The sequence below is a fragment of the Poecilia latipinna genome, unplaced genomic scaffold, assembly GCF_001443285.1.
Source record: "Poecilia latipinna isolate Pla-1442-1.1 unplaced genomic scaffold, P_latipinna-1.0 Scaffold1985, whole genome shotgun sequence".
NCBI lineage: Eukaryota > Metazoa > Chordata > Actinopteri > Cyprinodontiformes > Poeciliidae > Poecilia > Poecilia latipinna.
This window is the reverse complement of record NW_015114601.1, coordinates 59,257-76,349: the sequence shown is the minus strand read 5'-3', so window position 1 is coordinate 76,349 and position 17,093 is coordinate 59,257. Positions and strand designations below refer to the sequence as shown.

Below are 17,093 nucleotides of genomic sequence, written 5' to 3'. Positions count from 1 at the left end.
TTTTACATTTCCTGTCAACTTAACATCTTTTAATACAAAAACACGGTTGACCACCGGTGGGCCGCCTCAATGCCCTGACCACCGGGCTTAGCAAGTTTTCTGGGGGAAACCCTGGACATTGTACATTTATTTAATCCCTGTATTTATTTCACCCTTGTGCGTGCGAGGACTGAGGCAAACGTAGGGGACTATGGCAAATGATACAAGTTTTATGTGTGTGGGGTCCATTGGACCCCATTTCTACATACAAGGGTAAAGTTCAGAATCCACATTTAGCCAGCCGTGCTACCTGTGCTAATTGCTTATAACCAAGTCCTGTTTCACTGTAATTGCTTTTATACACAGATTGTGTACTGCTTCTGCTGCCACAACACAAAAAATGCCACCACTGGACAAGTGGCCTTCCTACTCCTTCTGGGAGTAGGAAGGCTGGAAAGAACTTATTTGAAGACTAATCTTATATTAATGTTGGTTTTTATAGATAAATCATCAGTAGGTTGGAACTTAAAACACAAACTAGCTGAATTGGTCACTTGATTCTGTTTGGTGCATCTCAAGTTTAAAATGTAAAATTCATATGGCTGTTTTTGGCAGTCTTGCTTTTGAAGCATTTTAACAAACATCTCATATTTGGCTGAAGAGTGTAGTGTTTCCTGAATAGTGAAAATATAAGTGTTAGGGTAAGCATGTGTAGTAATTACCATGGCAACCTCCACAGCATTTCTTGTATAATAGGACAAATCACAGAGGATGATCAGTGTTCGGTCCACAGCCAGCATCTGAGTCACAGGGAGGTATCTCAGCTCAGAGCAGATGTTCTCTACAGCAGTGCCCTGCCACACACGCGCGCACACACACACACACACAAAGTAGGTAGATTAGTAAAAACATTGTCAAAATGTCTAAATTACAGTGGTTTCAGATTAGGAAATCCAGGTCAGTCGAGCCAAAATGATTAGCCTGATGGTGGGTCGGGCTTTTGTGGCGCATTTTATAAACTGACAAATACACAGAGAAGACTAAAAGAGAATACATGATCAAGTTGTGACTTGCTATAGTCTAAATAGAGGAGTAGGTAGCTTATGGTGTAGAAGAAGGAAATAAATCAAAGAGCAGATGTCCATCAGACTAACAAGCGCAGTGCACAGCAAATAAATGTGCAGCAGCTCCACTGCTCTGCTCCAATTAATCACGCATCCCAGATGATAAAATCTAAAAATAGTAGAAGTTACACTGTTTACTCTAATGATGGTCTAAGAACAAAAACAGTAAAAGCTTAATTAAAATAAAAGGTTGGGTTTCCCCTTGCTTGATGGCTTAACCAAGCACAGAGAGCAGACTTGTATCCTATGTGATTACACACACCTGGTCTCAAATTCACACACAGAACATGGCTGAGGTCACTAAATCAATCAGTATAAGAAGAATTTCTAACATAGATGATAACAGTATCATTTCTGAACACAATCTGAGAGCAAACAGTGGCGCGTTGAAGAGTTATGGACCAGAGGCTTGGAGTGTTTGCGAGATCAGGTAGCGTTCAGAGAGTCTTGCCGACTTCTGATCACTTCAGTTGGTGAAGTGATTTCAAAACTTTGTCACTGCAGAGATAAGTGAAATGCATTCAGTTTGATGGTAATATGATGGTAAATGCAATTAAATGACGTTTTAAAAATTCTTGGTAAAATTAGATTATGACATGATTTCTTTTTCCACCGTTTTTTAAAATGATGGACGATGAAAGTCTAGCGCAGGGTGCCCAAATTTGGTCCTCAAAATCCGGCATCCTCCATGTTTTAGTTCTCTTCTGGTTTAGCACACCTGCATCAAATGATGGCTCATTAGAGGCCTAAGTAGAACATTGACATGCTGAGAGGTTGTTACTACTACTAGGGAGAGAACTAAAAATGCAGGATGGCGGCCCTCGAGGACCAACTTTGGGCACCCCTGGTCTAGCGCAACATTTGCTAGAAATCTATGGACATTTTAGCCCCTTCCACTGTCTAACTTCTCTGTTTTGTTGGAGAATTGGCAAATAACTTACTGATGTATTGCCACCATCACCTGGCATGGAGAGTGGTTTAGCCTCTTCACCGTAGTGAAGCACAGGAGGAAAGTCCAGCAGAACAGTGCTATTAATCTGGAGTATCGGTTTGCAGGTAGGAGTACTTGACGCTGGTACTCCTAGCGTCAAGTACTCAGTTTTATTCTGAGCCTTTAATCTGCAGGTGAACCTCTAGTAGGGAAGGGAGACTCTAAGGATCTCTGTTATTGCAGTGCTGCTGTCTGAAGAAGGGCAATATCTTGAAAATGTTTCAGTTTATATCTGTTTTGATGAGTTTCTTGGAGTCATTCATATTTTCAGCATTAATTATGTCTTAATATAGATTATTTTGACAATCCTTATCTACTGGGTGTTTCTCTGATTAATGCTTTCCAAAACATCTAACACTTCTATGTATGAGTACCTGTGGCACTTTGTCCCTGTTAAAGATGAGAGTGATGTGAGCACAGCTGTTGTCCAGGTAGCCACTATGGGGCTCACACTGGGTATGCTCAGGAGTGGGAGGGTCAGGTGTTGAGCACACGCCCCACTGATGACATGGTGGAGACAAGCATGTGAGGAATGGATGCTTCACACACTCAAGGCCTCCAGGACAGGGCTGATGGCTGGTGACTGAAGGCAAAACAGCATTTGGGAGGATGCAGGGGCGACGACCGCACTTCACCTGGAAGTGGACAGTTAGAGGGATTTAGTACATGCCTCAAATATTTAAAGTGGATCAGTAATTGCTCTCAGCCTATATATGTGGAAAAAATCTTTGGTTCATCGGTGAAACCTTGGAACAGTGAACTTCGCCATTGACACACTGACAGGCGTTACAGTCCTCCTCCCAGTGACTGCTGTGAGGATACTGCAGGCCAGCGTGGCGGCATGACTTTCCAAGTCCCGTGACTGAAAAGATAAAAGGCAGCTTTATTGAACCATGCGGCTATCAGCCGCATGGTTCAAAGCATTGAAAAAAAGTAGCGGCTTATAGTCCGAAAAATATTCTATAACATTAAATATTTTAACACAATTACTTGCTTTTTTTCTTTACATTGGTACCACAACCAAAACTTTTTGTATCTGTGGGCCCACTGGTGGTTCGTTTCTGCTTCTGAACTAATCTGATGGGTCGCTGGGAAAGACTATTGTTGTGTATAAATTGTGGTAAAATGAGTTAGCCCATCAGTGAAGCTATTCAAGCATAAATTAACATCTCAATGCTAAACATGTAGCAGCTAATACTAATGTCAGTGCCCAGGGTCCATATTCTTATAGATGTTCTATGAATGATCAGGAGTTCTTCGAACACTGGAAATCTGAATGACAAGAATAACACTACACCAATCTGATGGTTGAAAAATAAGAACATGATAAACACATGAAACACATAATGTTGAGCTCATATGTTTAATTATTTAATAATTCAGCAGCAAAATGTTTTTTAATTGAGAATGTACTTCTTGATAAAAATGCAATTCATTAATCACAGACACTGCAATATCTCGCCACTAGTTTTTAGCCTTGATTTTAAATTAATGCACAAACGATTTAGATGTACAGTGAACCCTCGCTTTTGTGCAGTTTTTTTCACAGTGCATTGTATTCTGTGTCCTGATTGGCTAAAATATACATAATGCATCCATTCAGGAGATGGAAACTGAAACTTTGAATGCCTGCTGAAAAAAACTGGCTGGAGGCTCTGCTGTAGATACAGCTGTGAATCTTGGAGGACACGGCTTTTATAACATGAATCCGGATCACATTAAGGCCGTGACTGATGCACACACACATCCGCCGACCTGAAAACAAGTTTTGTTCTTTGGTTTCAATGTAGAGTATTTAACTATGCTGTGTAATAGTTGTAAAAACAATAAAGGTAACTACTTTGTGGATTTCACTTATTGCGGGTTATTTTCGGAACGCAACCCCCGCGAAAAACAAGGGATCATTGTATTTAACTTACACTGCTGACACTGAGGTCCAGCTTGTCCAGGAGGGCAGACACAGTGGTAGGCACTGATCTCATCTATGCATGTAGAGCCTTCAGCACAGGGAGACGACTGACACTCATTTATATCTGTGGAAACAAGTATACAGAACAATCACAGAAATATGAAGTCAATGTTGGTTTTAAAGACATAAGCTCAGGATTAGAACTGAATATTAAATCTAGAAGAACTAGTAGTGTTTTGATCAAGTAAAACAAGTCAAACTCTACATTTGTAGAAGGTCAACTAGGCTGTAAAAACCTGAATCTTGGGTGTATTTTAATGTTCATTTGAAAATCTTTAAGGAGATTATTTTCTTTCAATATGATCACAGTTTAGTCCCAAAATCTCCAAATGGATACCTCTCTGCTTCTGCAAAATCTTCTCTGAAAAGCTTTCTAGTCAGAGACGTGAGAGTGCCCAACCAACATAAGCTCTGACCTCGGCTCAGCACAGAGGGGAAAGGTTAACACCGTTTTCCTAAAAGGCTTCCAAATCTGTCACCCAGAAACAATCGGCTCAGGCTCCCCTACCAAGGCCCTTCATCTCTGACCCTCTTTCCAATGCCCCAGCACACCTGACCCCAGCCTCCAGCTCCCTTCGGTTCCCATGCACTCACTGATGCGGCAATCTGGTCCAGCAAATCCTGACGCACACTCGCAGCGGAACCAATTCACACCATCAACACAGATGCCACCGTTGTAACTGCAAAGGAGAGAAGAGCAAAACCTCATTCAGAAATTTTATTTAATCTTTTTGCATCGGTTTTCCTAAATGATTTGAAGGCTTTTAGGTTTTGTCAATAAAATATCAGTGCTTTTAAAATCAGCTTCTAGTACAGAAAATTGGTGGAAACCAAGAGCCAACATTTTGATTCATTAATGATGTGAAAAAAGATGAAAATTGTCTTTATTATAAAGTTGTGGTGCTACTATTTTCTTTGATTTTGTTGAGACCTTCAAGCTAAAGCTAGATCAATGTCTAGATTTCATATGCAAATCCATAAAGACCACATAGTGAGGGTAACAGCCCCATCTCTGAACAGCTTCAATTCTCACTTTGCCCCAGGTTCTGGGTGCAGAAGGAGGGGCATCACCCTGTCCTGTCTCTTCCTTTTCCACCTCCTCTCTTCCTAGGTGGATTAACCACCACTAATCCACCTATCAGTCATTGAAGAGCCAGGGTGTGGGTAGGTGGGGGTCAGAGGGCCAGATTAGGATTGACTTTTGTGGACCACTATAAGAATAGCAGCAATGTTGCTGCAGTTAAATATGTATCCTAAATATTATCTTTGTAGTGAGAAAGAATGTAGTTCTGCAGTTACACTGTTCTATTGCAGTTTGGTGCGCTATTGCAGTGTTTTCCAACACTGGTCTTCAAGGCACGCTGCCTTGTATGTTTTAAATGTCCCCCTGCTTTAACACACCTGATTCAGATTATTGCCGTTCAGTAAAACCTTGTTAATCGACCATTAATTGAAATCAGGTGTGCTGAAGCAGGGAAGCACCTAACATGCAGGGCCTTGACGATCAGGCATAGGAAAATATGCCATAATAAGATTTGCTGACCTGTTAAATCTCATTCAAAAAAACAGTCTAAACATCTAAATGTGTGAAAAAACTAAAATATTTTCCGAATGGGTGACATAAAGCTCTTAACAAAAGAGACAATTAACCTAAATCCAAACTCTATACCAGTTTATACTTCACAGACATGTAAGTAACTTGCAGATAGCCAGAATGCTACTTGGAAATTAGGGTTGTGTTAATACAGAAGGTCTTGATGATCAACTCCAAATATTTACTGAAATATATATTCTTTACTTCTTTCATGGACTTTCTACAGCTAATTAAATGCAAGCACAATCAGACTTGTATGTAAACAGTTTATGATCCCAGTGTGACCCGCATGCACAGAAAAACCTAGACAACACACAGCAGTGTACTGTTTGCAGAAGTAATAATGGATCAATTATAAAGGTGTTAAGCAATGGCAGTTGACTACTGTCAGCTCTAAAGTGACACAGCTTACAAAAACGTATCGGTGCTGCTTGATTCAGACATTGTTTACGTCAGGATTTACCAGTCTGGCTTCTTCTGGTGCATCTTATGAAGAATGCCTCACGTCAATGACGGAAAAGATGGATAAAATGCAAACTGATGACTCAGACTGCAGACACTTGGAAAACTATTGGATATGTATCCAATTTAGAATGAGATATGGAAGAGGCACAAATTTTCTTGGGGTGAATACATCGGAATGGGGCTGTTCAGACAGTCAGGATTGGGGCAAAAAACTTGGGTCACATTTACCTGCTGTGTGAACAAAGCCTAAAAGATAAATAAATATTACAAGACTAAATGAAGGATTTTTGAATAACAGGGGCAACTCAAACATAAACATGTAATCTAAATCAGTTTGTCTTACCAAGGGTGTGGATTGCAGTCATCGATATCTGCAAAACGGAAGAACAATAAAAGATCAGATGGCTCAGAATGAATGAGATCATTTGTGCAAGACTTCTCTTTCACAAATCTTTGGACTTGCATAAGATATTCTCTGTCCTTATTCTGGCATTCAGAAAATAAAAAATGTTTTTGGTAATCACAGACTTAAACAGAAAGCAGTTAGTCTGGCTAAGACAAAATACGGTTAGGCATCCTTTTATACAGTGTATTTTAATATGTGGCTTATATTTTAACATATAAGACACAATAACTTCTCTCTCTGTCTATGAAATAGAGGTATACTTTGTGCACAAGTGGGCCCTTCCCAGCCATCCTTGCAGATGCAGGTGAAAAGTTCTCCTCCAACACATGTTCCTCCGTTCTCACATGGATCCGAATCACAAGTGCTGTTCTTAGCTAGAGCAAAACAACATTTGATCATCCACTGATTTAATTTTGGCTAGTAACAGCAGCTGATGCAGTCATCATGATTAACATAATTGTATGGAAACAATGGCTGACCTGTGTTGCAGGTGTTTCCTGCCCACCCTGATGGGCAGTGGCACAGGAACGAGTCTCCACGGTCATAACAAGTCCCACCGTTCCTGCATGTGTTGGAGTCACATTGGCTCTCACCTGGAGAGTGGAAGCACCACACAAACACTGCTGGTATTTGTCTTTCTGCCATTGTTAAGTACCTACTTCCACTCCACATATGGAAAGAACAGAGTAGTAAGAGAGATCATGTTTACTGACATGTAAGCAGTTCACCCCAAAGATCAAGTTGATAAAGTAGTTCAGAAATATAAGACCTGACATGCAAAGAATGTGAAGGAAAACATATTGCCCCTTTTCTGCTGACTGACACTAATAAAACAGATATGTGAGTGGGAGGAAGGTCTAACAGTTTGTGGTAATTGCAGAATTAGGTTTCAATGTGTGCATAAATAACTGCAGTCAAACTCACGTAAGTGACAGTTTTTCCCTTTCCAGTTGTCTATGCAGTTGCAGTAGAAATCATGAAATAGATCCACGCACTGGCCTCCATTCTGACAGGGGTTGCTGCTGCACTCATTCACATCTGGAAATGAAAGGTCAGTTTGGGTTATGGAGAGATAAAACAACAACAAAATAAATGGTGTAAACAAACCAGAAACAGTGATTTGAGACAAACTAAAAGAGGAAAAACAAAGACTTCAGTCTTGACTAATACTCATGGTCTGAGACTCGAATCTTAACAATCTTTATCTTAAGTGATCAGGAGTGAAACCAAGAAACTGAAACGCAATTGTTTTTTCTGCACATTGAAAAGTTAAAATATAATTGTAAATATTCAAGTGTTAAATTACGCTTTAGGACAAACATTACAGGTTTGCACTTCTAAGCTATATTTATGCTGTTATGGTCAGACTAGGTGAGCAATGTTTATTCACATGACTGGCGACTTCAGAAAAATGACGTGAATATCTCTTAATGCTCTAAAGTAAAACTGATGTAACAAAGCTAACATTTATTGAACCGTATCAAATATAATGACACACCTTGTGGTTTTGGAGCGATGTAATAAAAAACAATAAAATGTATAATAAATTACCAAATAGCATCACTTTTGGAGCTAAATCATATGTATGCATATGATTAACCGCTATCAGTTATAGCGGTTCTGTAGAAGAAGGCTGTAACTTAAACATTTATCTTCAGATTTCCACAGAAGTTGTTTGTTTCCAGTCTAAATTTGTGCTGCCCAGTCACACACTCACCAACATCACAGAGGTCACCCTCCCAGCCGCCTGGACAGACACACTCAAAGGAGCTTATCCCATCTATGCAGGTGCCTCCATTTTTACATGGGTATGATGCACAGTCATTGATATCTGCAAACAAAGTTAGTATTTAAGAGAAGGAAGTTGCTAAAAATAAGTACATTGACAAATGGTATGCTTTCCTTTCTTTGTAAAACAATGGAAAATAAAAAAAATCCACTTCCTGGTTCAGTTGTTAGTAAAAAATTTTTTTTATATTTGACCACTGTGCATTTTAAGATATCCACTGAACTGAAATGTCTATTTTTTATTTGTTTCACCTTTATTTTACCAGAATAAAAGCCCATTGAGGGCCAGGAATCCCTTTTTCAAGGGACCGTAGAAGGGACCAAGAAGCGGCAACAAACGCAAGGCAAAAAAATGCACAGTCAAAATAAGATGCCGAGCTATAAAAACCGGCACATCAACAGCAACAAAAAACTTGTAAATAGAACGAGAATGGTAACGCTGTGACATGTAGCTCAGGTTTTCCTCTGGACTTTTTATTTCCACTATACACCAAACTGATGGTGATGATTAGCGAAACTTGAGCCTGAATTACCAGAAGGCTTGTGGTTCCTAGTGATGGTAACTGGTGATAAATATAGACGATGTGTGAGTGTTAACCTAATAATGACTCACTCTCGTGGCAGTAGGTGCCAGTGAATCCCAGATCGCAGGAACAGCTGAAGTTCCCGGCAGGCAGGCTAATGCAACGGCCGTGTGGCCCACACACATTTGATGAAATGTGCCACACTTGTTGAGTATCATTGGTTGCAACGGCAACAGTGCAGCTGTCGATCACTTTGGGTTACAGACAAGAAAATGGTCAAAATCAGAAAGCAAAGCATTCCTGCTGGTTTGAAAGAAATAATGAAAAAACAATGGCTCTAGTAGAAGTCTTGCTACCTTCACACTGGTTGGTCTTGCAGTGGTCCTTGAGCTCAGAACAAGTTTTGCCCTCATAATCATCAGGGCAGCTGCAGTAGAAGTCACCAGCTAGGCTGTTGCACTGAGCCTTATTTTGGCAAGGATTTGGATTACAAGGATCATTTTGCACCTTAAGAGAAGAAATCAATAACTGAGGCACATTCAAACTCTCCACACCGTCAATGTTATTCAACATAAGAAACAAAACAGTTGCTATACATCATATTTCATAGGGCTATAATGAGCTCTTTTGTCAGGCAGTCTCATTGCTACAATTATTACATAATAGTTAGCTTTATTATGGAAACTTCTCATTAACTGTTACTAATAAACAGGTTTACAATACCTTCCTCACCTCACAGGTGGTTCCAGTGAACCCTGGTAGGCAGTCACATACAAAACCTTCCAGATGCACATGGCAGCGACCACCATTTCTGCAAGGACTGCTAGAGCAATGGTTCCTCTGAGCCTCACAGTGCCGACCCACAAAACCTGGCAGGCAAACGCACTGGTAGCCTCTGGCTGTGTTCTGGTATGAAGACAACAAGTGTGGTTCTCAGCAAGTCAGTCAATAGATCCAACAGCTGTCAAAAGCAACTCAGGGTTAAATTCTCATTTCACTTAGTTGCAAGACAGACAAGACCAGATCACTAAAGCAGCACCAGATAATCTCCTTAACATAAGACTTTATCAAATTGCAAAACTACACCAGCTAATGCATAATTCAGTCATCCAGCAGCAATAAGCCTAAAGTCCAACTCATCTACAAAGACATTCTAAATTCAGCTCAGAGTCAACAATTATTTATCAATAATACTAATTATTTCCTAATTCGTATGTATGATAAAACTGTCAACTGTGTTGACAGTTGACATCTGGTAAAGTAGCTAGGAAGCATGGCTTAGATAGCAGCTGAAGCCGTTAGAAAGCTGACACGCCTCTTGTTCTTGTATTTATATCTTCAAAAAAGCATAAAAAAATTAATCAAAACCAGCAGCATGTTTGAGAATGAGAAGTGGGCATTACCTTACAGGTGCCTCCATTCTGACACTGTCCATGGCAACTGTTCATGTCTGAGGAAAAACCAAAGGTTTGAAATGAAATTCAATGAAGACTGAGACAGAAGCACACTGATGGAGCAACATGTGAGAAAGTGGTTGTTGGAGGCTGGGAGAAGTGGTGCACTGGTGTACACTCAGAGCAGGATGATCAATCCCCAAAAGAAATGCAGATTCAGAGGAAGAAAAATGTGGAACTAAACAATTATACTAATTAGGAAAATCTCTCATGGATAACTGAACATAGTTTTTAGAAATTTTAGATTTAGTCAGAGACCCTGGAGCCCAGGTGAAGCGTGGGAAAATCCAGCAGAAAGGCATGAGACTAAAGACAGAGGAAGAAATTCCAGCAACCTCCACTGACCAGCTTCTATTGCACTTACATCAACTAGATAAGTTAATATCCATTCATCATTTAATGATGTATTTGAATCACTCTTTCATCAGGTGGAATGGTTGTATATGTATGCTGCAAACAAGTCCAAGGAATATAAAAGCTATGAACTGGTGCAAAAGATTGCATTTACTGTGGACTTTTTAAATATAGCTAAAATTATAGACACATTCCTGCCCATTAAAATAGAAATCCTGCTAGTACATGAGTGTTTATTGAGTTGAGATATGGCATGATTTACAGTCGTACAGTTTTCATGTGTGTTTTTGATCACTGCCAGACTGGGACGTCCGTCTGTTTCAAAGTTCCAATCATCTGACCCAAACTTTGACCTCTGATGAAAGGAAATGAGATGGGATGTTCAAAGACCAACTGTAACCAGCAGTAACAGAGTCCTTTTCAGGATCGGATTCTTTCCAGCTGGCCACAAGCTCAAGCCAAGAACTGCTGTATGTCACTGTGGTAAGTCAAGGTGAGGCTTTTCATTTCTAAGAATACACTACCTGCTGTTAAGCATGATGGAGGTAGCATCATGCTAAGGGGCTGTTTCACTGACAGCGGTACTAATGCACCATATGGAACACAACTGGATAGTTTCATTTGTTTCGGAAAGGATTAAAAAGACTAACATGGAATGTCCCAAACCTCAATCGGGCCCAGAATTCATGCCAACCAAATTAAGAAGCTTCTTCATGGCTGGAAAAAGAATGTATTGAGGGACATTTAGAAAAATATTAATAGTGGCGTTATGTGTATACTGCAAAAACACAAAATCTTACCAAGCAATTTTGATTCAGTTTCTAGTGTAAAAATCTAGTACACTAGAAATAAGAGAAGACTATCTTACATCTAACTTTTCAGCAGATATATGAACTTGTTTCAATACTTCCTTATATTGATGAGGAAGTACTGGTTCCATTGGCAGATTATTTCAATTATGATTTTTTTCCCATATAAAAAAAAATCATAATGGAACCATTAGCAGTAGTTCCATTACTGCAAATGGAACTAGTACTTTTATGCATGCATTTAAGCTTCTGATAAAGCTTAAATGCTTTATCTTTAAAACCAACCAGCAACATGGACAGGATGTTGGGGATACTTGAAAAAGAACACCCACACATATAACATACTGGCAGTGGAACAGAGGTTGGTCAGTAAAGGCTCTGGATTACAGCTCAGAGTGATGCAGCCAGGCAGGAAGCAGACTGAAGGCCAATACTTTTCTGAAATCATACTGACTTATGTGACAGTTGTGGCCCACCCATCCACGAAAGCAGGCACAGTGATATCCACCAATCATATTTTTGCAAGAATAAGCATTGAGGCAAGGCTTTCCCCCACACTCGTTAATGTCTGCAAAGTGGAGACAAGAGACACAAAGACAGGGAATAAGAAGTCCCATCACCAAGCACAGCTGTGTTACACTCATCCCACCAAAATCAAAGTATTTACGTCTTGACATTTCATTAATGTTTACATTGCTGTGTGGTGTTGTGTCATGGCATTGCATGTCATTTAAACAAATTTAGTAATAAATTACAAATGAAACCAAATATGATTCCCATCCAGATCTTTGACTGTAAAACAGTAAATGTGGTCAAAGACCTCCATGATGTGTTGTTCTGAGAAGATGTTGAAGCAGTTTTTTTTTTTGTATGAGATTTTGATCCGAATGCAAGATTACTAGAAACATTTGAAGCAGATGTTGAACAGTGATTTACTTCCTCCACTGCTCCCCCAGGGTTAATGTGTCTCTGTTGCATTCCCTAGAGGCCAACCTGTGACATTCCAAGTGGTCAGTTTCACCAATTCGCCCACTAAACCTAACACAGAGCATTAATAGTACTCCCAGGAGGTGAATAGCACCTGTTGGCCTTCTGAAATGAAACACCCAGAAGCCTTTGCTCCAAATCGGCTCTCTGTGTCCCACAGGGTCCTCTCTGCACCCAGAGCAAACTGCTGCTCCTGCTGCTTGTTAATGTTTCCTGAGAGAAGCTGGAGGGGCAGACTGTAGAGCATTTACTCCTCTGTTACGTCCTGTCTGGAGCCCTCTGCCCCTCCCCCCAATTCCCTTTACAGGATGATATTTGCTCCCAAGACCAGCAGCTGCCACGCGGTGGTTATTTTTAGCTTTACTCAAGTCACCTGGCTTGGGTTGCAGACACTACCACTGCTGGGGACTGGTGTAGACAACACACACACACACACACACACACACACACACACACACACACACGGATACAAAAACACATATAACCTTGTAAAAGTTTTCATACTGCTTTAAAGCCATATGCATTCTGTGTTTTATTCATTGTGAGAGACCAACACAAAGTTTGGTGTGCATTTGTATTCATAACCCTATACTTTGATACCCCTACATGAAAGCTACTACAACCTTCAGTGGTGACCTAATTGGTAAAGTAAATCTGACTGCGTGTAACTGAATGCTAGTCTAGCTCCAGTTGTTCTGTTTCTGACCTCAGAGGTTTGCTAGAGATCATGAGAGAACAACCAGTATCATGAAGACAAAGGAATACAGCAGACATGTCAGGAAGGAAGTTTAGACCAGAGTTATGTTCTAAAGCATGCATGGTTAATAGGAGGGGCTGCTGCCAGGTCAACAACACAATGCAAGCAACAGTCTGCTGTCACTACATGCTCCTCTAGGAGGGATTGCTGCTCGTCATTGACTCGGGGCAGCTTTCTGAGTTTCTTTTGATAAAAACTCTAACCAATTTGAATAATAAACAGAAGCTGTCTGAACTGTTCAAAAAATAGGATCAATTTGGACTGTTTGTAGTTTACTTGAAATCTGCCTCTATGATTGGATTGAATCAACTATTTCTATTTTTGCAAAGTGGTGTGAGAATACATTTGCTGTGAATTGGCATTACATAAAAGCTGAATTGAACAGAAAAAGTCCCAAGCGTTGAGCATTTCTCTGTTCAACCTGAACATAGAGAGAGAGGATGGACCAACTGAGACATTTACATCCTCCTACACTGACTGGCTGACCAAGGAGAGCATTAATCAACAAACAGCCAACATACTGTAACTCTGGAGGAGCTGCAAAGATCCACAGCTCCAGTGGGGGGCTCACTTAACAGGACAAGAATTAAAATGCAGCAAGAAGTCTGTATGGAGAAATGGCAAGAAGAAGGGCATTTAAAACCCCAGAGGACAATATGTTTTTAGAGAGCACAGTAAACAAAAAGTTGCTCTGGTCATGCGACCAAAGTTGAACTTTTTGGTCAACATGCAAAACCTCATGTGTAGATGAAAATCAATGTTCTGGACTAACCATCCACAGTGAAACACAGAGGTGGCAGTATCGTGCCGTGGGGATTTTTTTTCAGCAAGGAAAAAAGTGGCTCACAGGTGAAGGGAAGATGATTGAAGCTCAGTAGAGGAGAATCCTGGAAGGAAAACTGTTAGGAGCTGCAGAAGACCTGACACTGCAATGTGATGGTATACATCAAACCAGATTTGGCCGTTAATCAAGCTCAAATTAAGAATATGCGGCAGGATTTGAAAACTGTTGTTCACAGATCTTCCCCATCCAACCTGACTTGGCTACGGCTGTTTTGATGTTTAGCCTGTAGATGTTCAAATCTGGTAGAGACAAACCTGCAGTAGTAGCAAGTCCTACCAAGTGTTGAATCAGAGGGGCTGAATACAAACACACCAAATTTTTTATTTGAAATAATATTTAATGAGACGAAATGTGGAGACGTTCCTTCCCAGGAGCTTTTTCATTTACAACTGTGAAATGAAACGGCTCCTGTAATACTTCATGTTAACCGACACAACTGTCACTGTTGCTGTTGCACAAAGGGATACACACCAGCATTATCACAGCAAAAAGTCATCCCACATGTACTAGTTAGCAATTTAATGCTAAAATGGCCAAGCTCTTTCTGAAAGCAGTGGTTTTTACTAGGAAAAGCAAATCATCTGATGGTATGTGTCTGTCTCAGAATGACCAGCAACAGAGACAACAGGGACAACACACCAATCTGGCAGGTCTTTCCTGTCCACTGCACAGGGCAGAGGCACTCAAAGCCGTTCTCCATGTCAATGCAGGTCCCTCCATGAGCACAGGGGGCAGAGGCACATTCATCTGTGTCTGAAATGTAGACATACAATACAGATATTATCACAAGACCTGCCTCCAAGCTCTGATTGGTTGTTTCTAGGTTGCACTGGGAACACTAGGAAAATCCATAGGAGCTTTTGAATCCTTTAGGGCTTTCTGTCTCTGTCATTAAAGGTTTAGATATCTCATACATACAGTTCAGAATTAAACTTCAATAAAAAAAACATTGAGTTAAATAACACCCCTCTTCAAATCTAATAAACTGGTATCAAGCATTGGTGCTATGCTTCTGCTGGTTTGGACAGTAAAAACTTTTGTTTGTGCTGCTATCATTTTAAAGATCAGAGGTTATCATCAATATCTTCAAAGCAAAAGCAGCACAAATGAACATTTTTGTTGCACAAACCAGCACAAATGTAGCCGAGTTGATTGATACCAAATTTGTTTGATTTTACGTATTTGAGTGGGAGGGGGTAAGTAGAGGGGTTGGTTGACCTCTAATGACCTCGGGAAACTTTTTTATTAATATCTTCAAAATGATGGGCACAAAAGACATTTTTACTGCACAAACATAGCACAAACAGTTCACACCAATTTGTTAGATTTGATGTTGACCAAAGACTGGTTGACCTTTTAACCTTTAAACTTTCATTAACATTTTCAAAGCAAAAGCAGGAAAACCAAAATTTTTTGCTACACAAACCAGAACAAATGTCGTTGAGCGGATCAACACAGCTCAACTACCCATAGTCGCCTACTGACTGCAATTTGGAGCATAAATTAGAGCTGTGAAATGCTAGCTCTGCTCTAATTTATGCTGCAAATGGTCAGCTGTTTTTAGATATGGACAATTTTGGAAACTTGATGTTGCCTCTAATTTTGTTATAGATTAGGACGTTTAAATTAATTACTTTTAACAATTATAAGCAATAATTTTAGTTCTCCTAATTGGTTGGTTTAAGGGAATACGTAATTTGCATAACGGAAGTTGTTCTGACTCTAGAAAGTGTTTTTCCTTTCAGACAGCTCTTACACTACACAGGCTACCACCAATGAAAAGCCCTTGCCTGTTAATCAGCTCTTTCTGTCTGCTCCTTTATTCTGAACTGAAAGGGAACCAAGCATCTTACCTTCAGCACAGGTTGGTCCAGACCAGCCAGCAGGACAGTGACACTCAAAGCCTGAAGGGACTTCATGACAAGTCCCTCCATTGGCACAGGGGTTAGAGAGGCAAGCGTGCTCCGCTAGAGAGACAGTTGTACATTTTACTTCTGATTTTTTCCAATTTGTTGCAACAAAACAGTCGTATTTTAATATGATTTGGGCATTAATAACATACTCACCAATCTCACAGTTTTTGCCGGAGTAGCCGTCAAGACAAGCACAGTCGTATTCATCTGGCTCTGTGTTCATGCAGGTTCCTCCATTCTTACAGGGCTGATTCGTCCCACAGTAGTTCAGGTCTGGACACCAAAATCAGTAATAAACTCTTTAGATTAGACTGAAGCTTTGTGCTGTTGCACTTCTGGAATGGGACATGGACATATTATCCTATTTTTGAATAGCACACATAGATTTGTTTAAACCAAAGGTAAGAGAAACCTGACCTTTATCACAGAGCAGCCCACCCCAGTTCTTCTCACAGGTGCACTGCCAGGGCTCAGTACAGGTACCGTGAACACATCCCGGGTATGGGAGGCATCTGTCACACAGTGGGCCATCCCACCCATAGTTACACCTGGAATACATTGGTATTAGACATTGTGCACCTGAGTTGTAAATCTATGCATCTCCTCCAGAGTTACCATCGGCATCTACGACATACACTCATTGTCTCATTGTCAACTGTTTTACTTTAGGTATACCTCCATGTTTTGGTAGGTCTGCAGGTGCTCCTCTACATGTCCAAGTAATGGACTGAAGAGATGATCAGAGCTTGAGATGTTGTTTTAGAACCTAGTTAATTACTATGAAGGAGTTGGAATTAAAAATAAACATAGCATACTTTCATATGTTTATCTTACAGTTGTTGTTTTTTTGACTTGTTAAAGTAATAGAAACTGCTATTTTAAATGCAACTTAACAGGACTGAGTGAATTCAACAACCCAATCTGTTCCATTGCAAAGTCCCATATCATATTATGTTAAGAAGACATGGTGCGTGCTCAGAAGTTCAATCTGAAGTAACTTAAGTGATACAGTTATAAACCACAATTGCAAAAGCAATTGTGGTTTATAACTGAGAAGTTAAAGTATTTGGAAAAAATCCTAGAGGAGTGAAGATAACTATAGATTTATTTCAGACACCTTTATTTTTTTCAGAAA

At 40.1% G+C, this 17,093-nt stretch overlaps 1 protein-coding gene across 4 annotated transcripts in view; it reads right to left on the bottom strand.

Annotated features, from left to right (window-relative positions):
* Positions 1-16,551, bottom strand: part of LOC106935602 (protein jagged-2-like) — a 39,109-nt gene extending 22,558 nt beyond the window's left edge. The window contains exons 1-19 of one of the 4 annotated variants that reach the window (XM_015016144.1): positions 16,376-16,551; positions 16,112-16,231; positions 15,899-16,012; positions 14,685-14,798; positions 11,912-12,025; positions 10,244-10,290; positions 9,564-9,746; positions 9,197-9,347; positions 8,930-9,091; positions 8,246-8,359; positions 7,453-7,566; positions 7,008-7,121; positions 6,789-6,902; positions 6,466-6,493; positions 4,658-4,743; positions 4,014-4,127; positions 2,841-2,956; positions 2,469-2,729; positions 702-833 (exon numbers count right to left, since the gene is read on the bottom strand). In XM_015016144.1, coding sequence (XP_014871630.1) covers positions 702-833; positions 2,469-2,729; positions 2,841-2,956; positions 4,014-4,127; positions 4,658-4,743; positions 6,466-6,493; positions 6,789-6,902; positions 7,008-7,121; positions 7,453-7,566; positions 8,246-8,359; positions 8,930-9,091; positions 9,197-9,347; positions 9,564-9,746; positions 10,244-10,290; positions 11,912-12,025; positions 14,685-14,798; positions 15,899-16,012; positions 16,112-16,231; positions 16,376-16,517 — 2,340 coding nt within the window. In that variant the 5' untranslated portion in view covers positions 16,518-16,551. The remainder of the gene's footprint in view (positions 1-701; positions 834-2,468; positions 2,730-2,840; positions 2,957-4,013; positions 4,128-4,657; positions 4,744-6,465; positions 6,494-6,788; positions 6,903-7,007; positions 7,122-7,452; positions 7,567-8,245; positions 8,360-8,929; positions 9,092-9,196; positions 9,348-9,563; positions 9,747-10,243; positions 10,291-11,911; positions 12,026-14,684; positions 14,799-15,898; positions 16,013-16,111; positions 16,232-16,375) is intronic. The other 3 variants (XM_015016145.1, XM_015016146.1, XM_015016148.1) reach the window with 3 other exon arrangements.
* Positions 16,552-17,093: the final 542 nt, after the last annotated feature.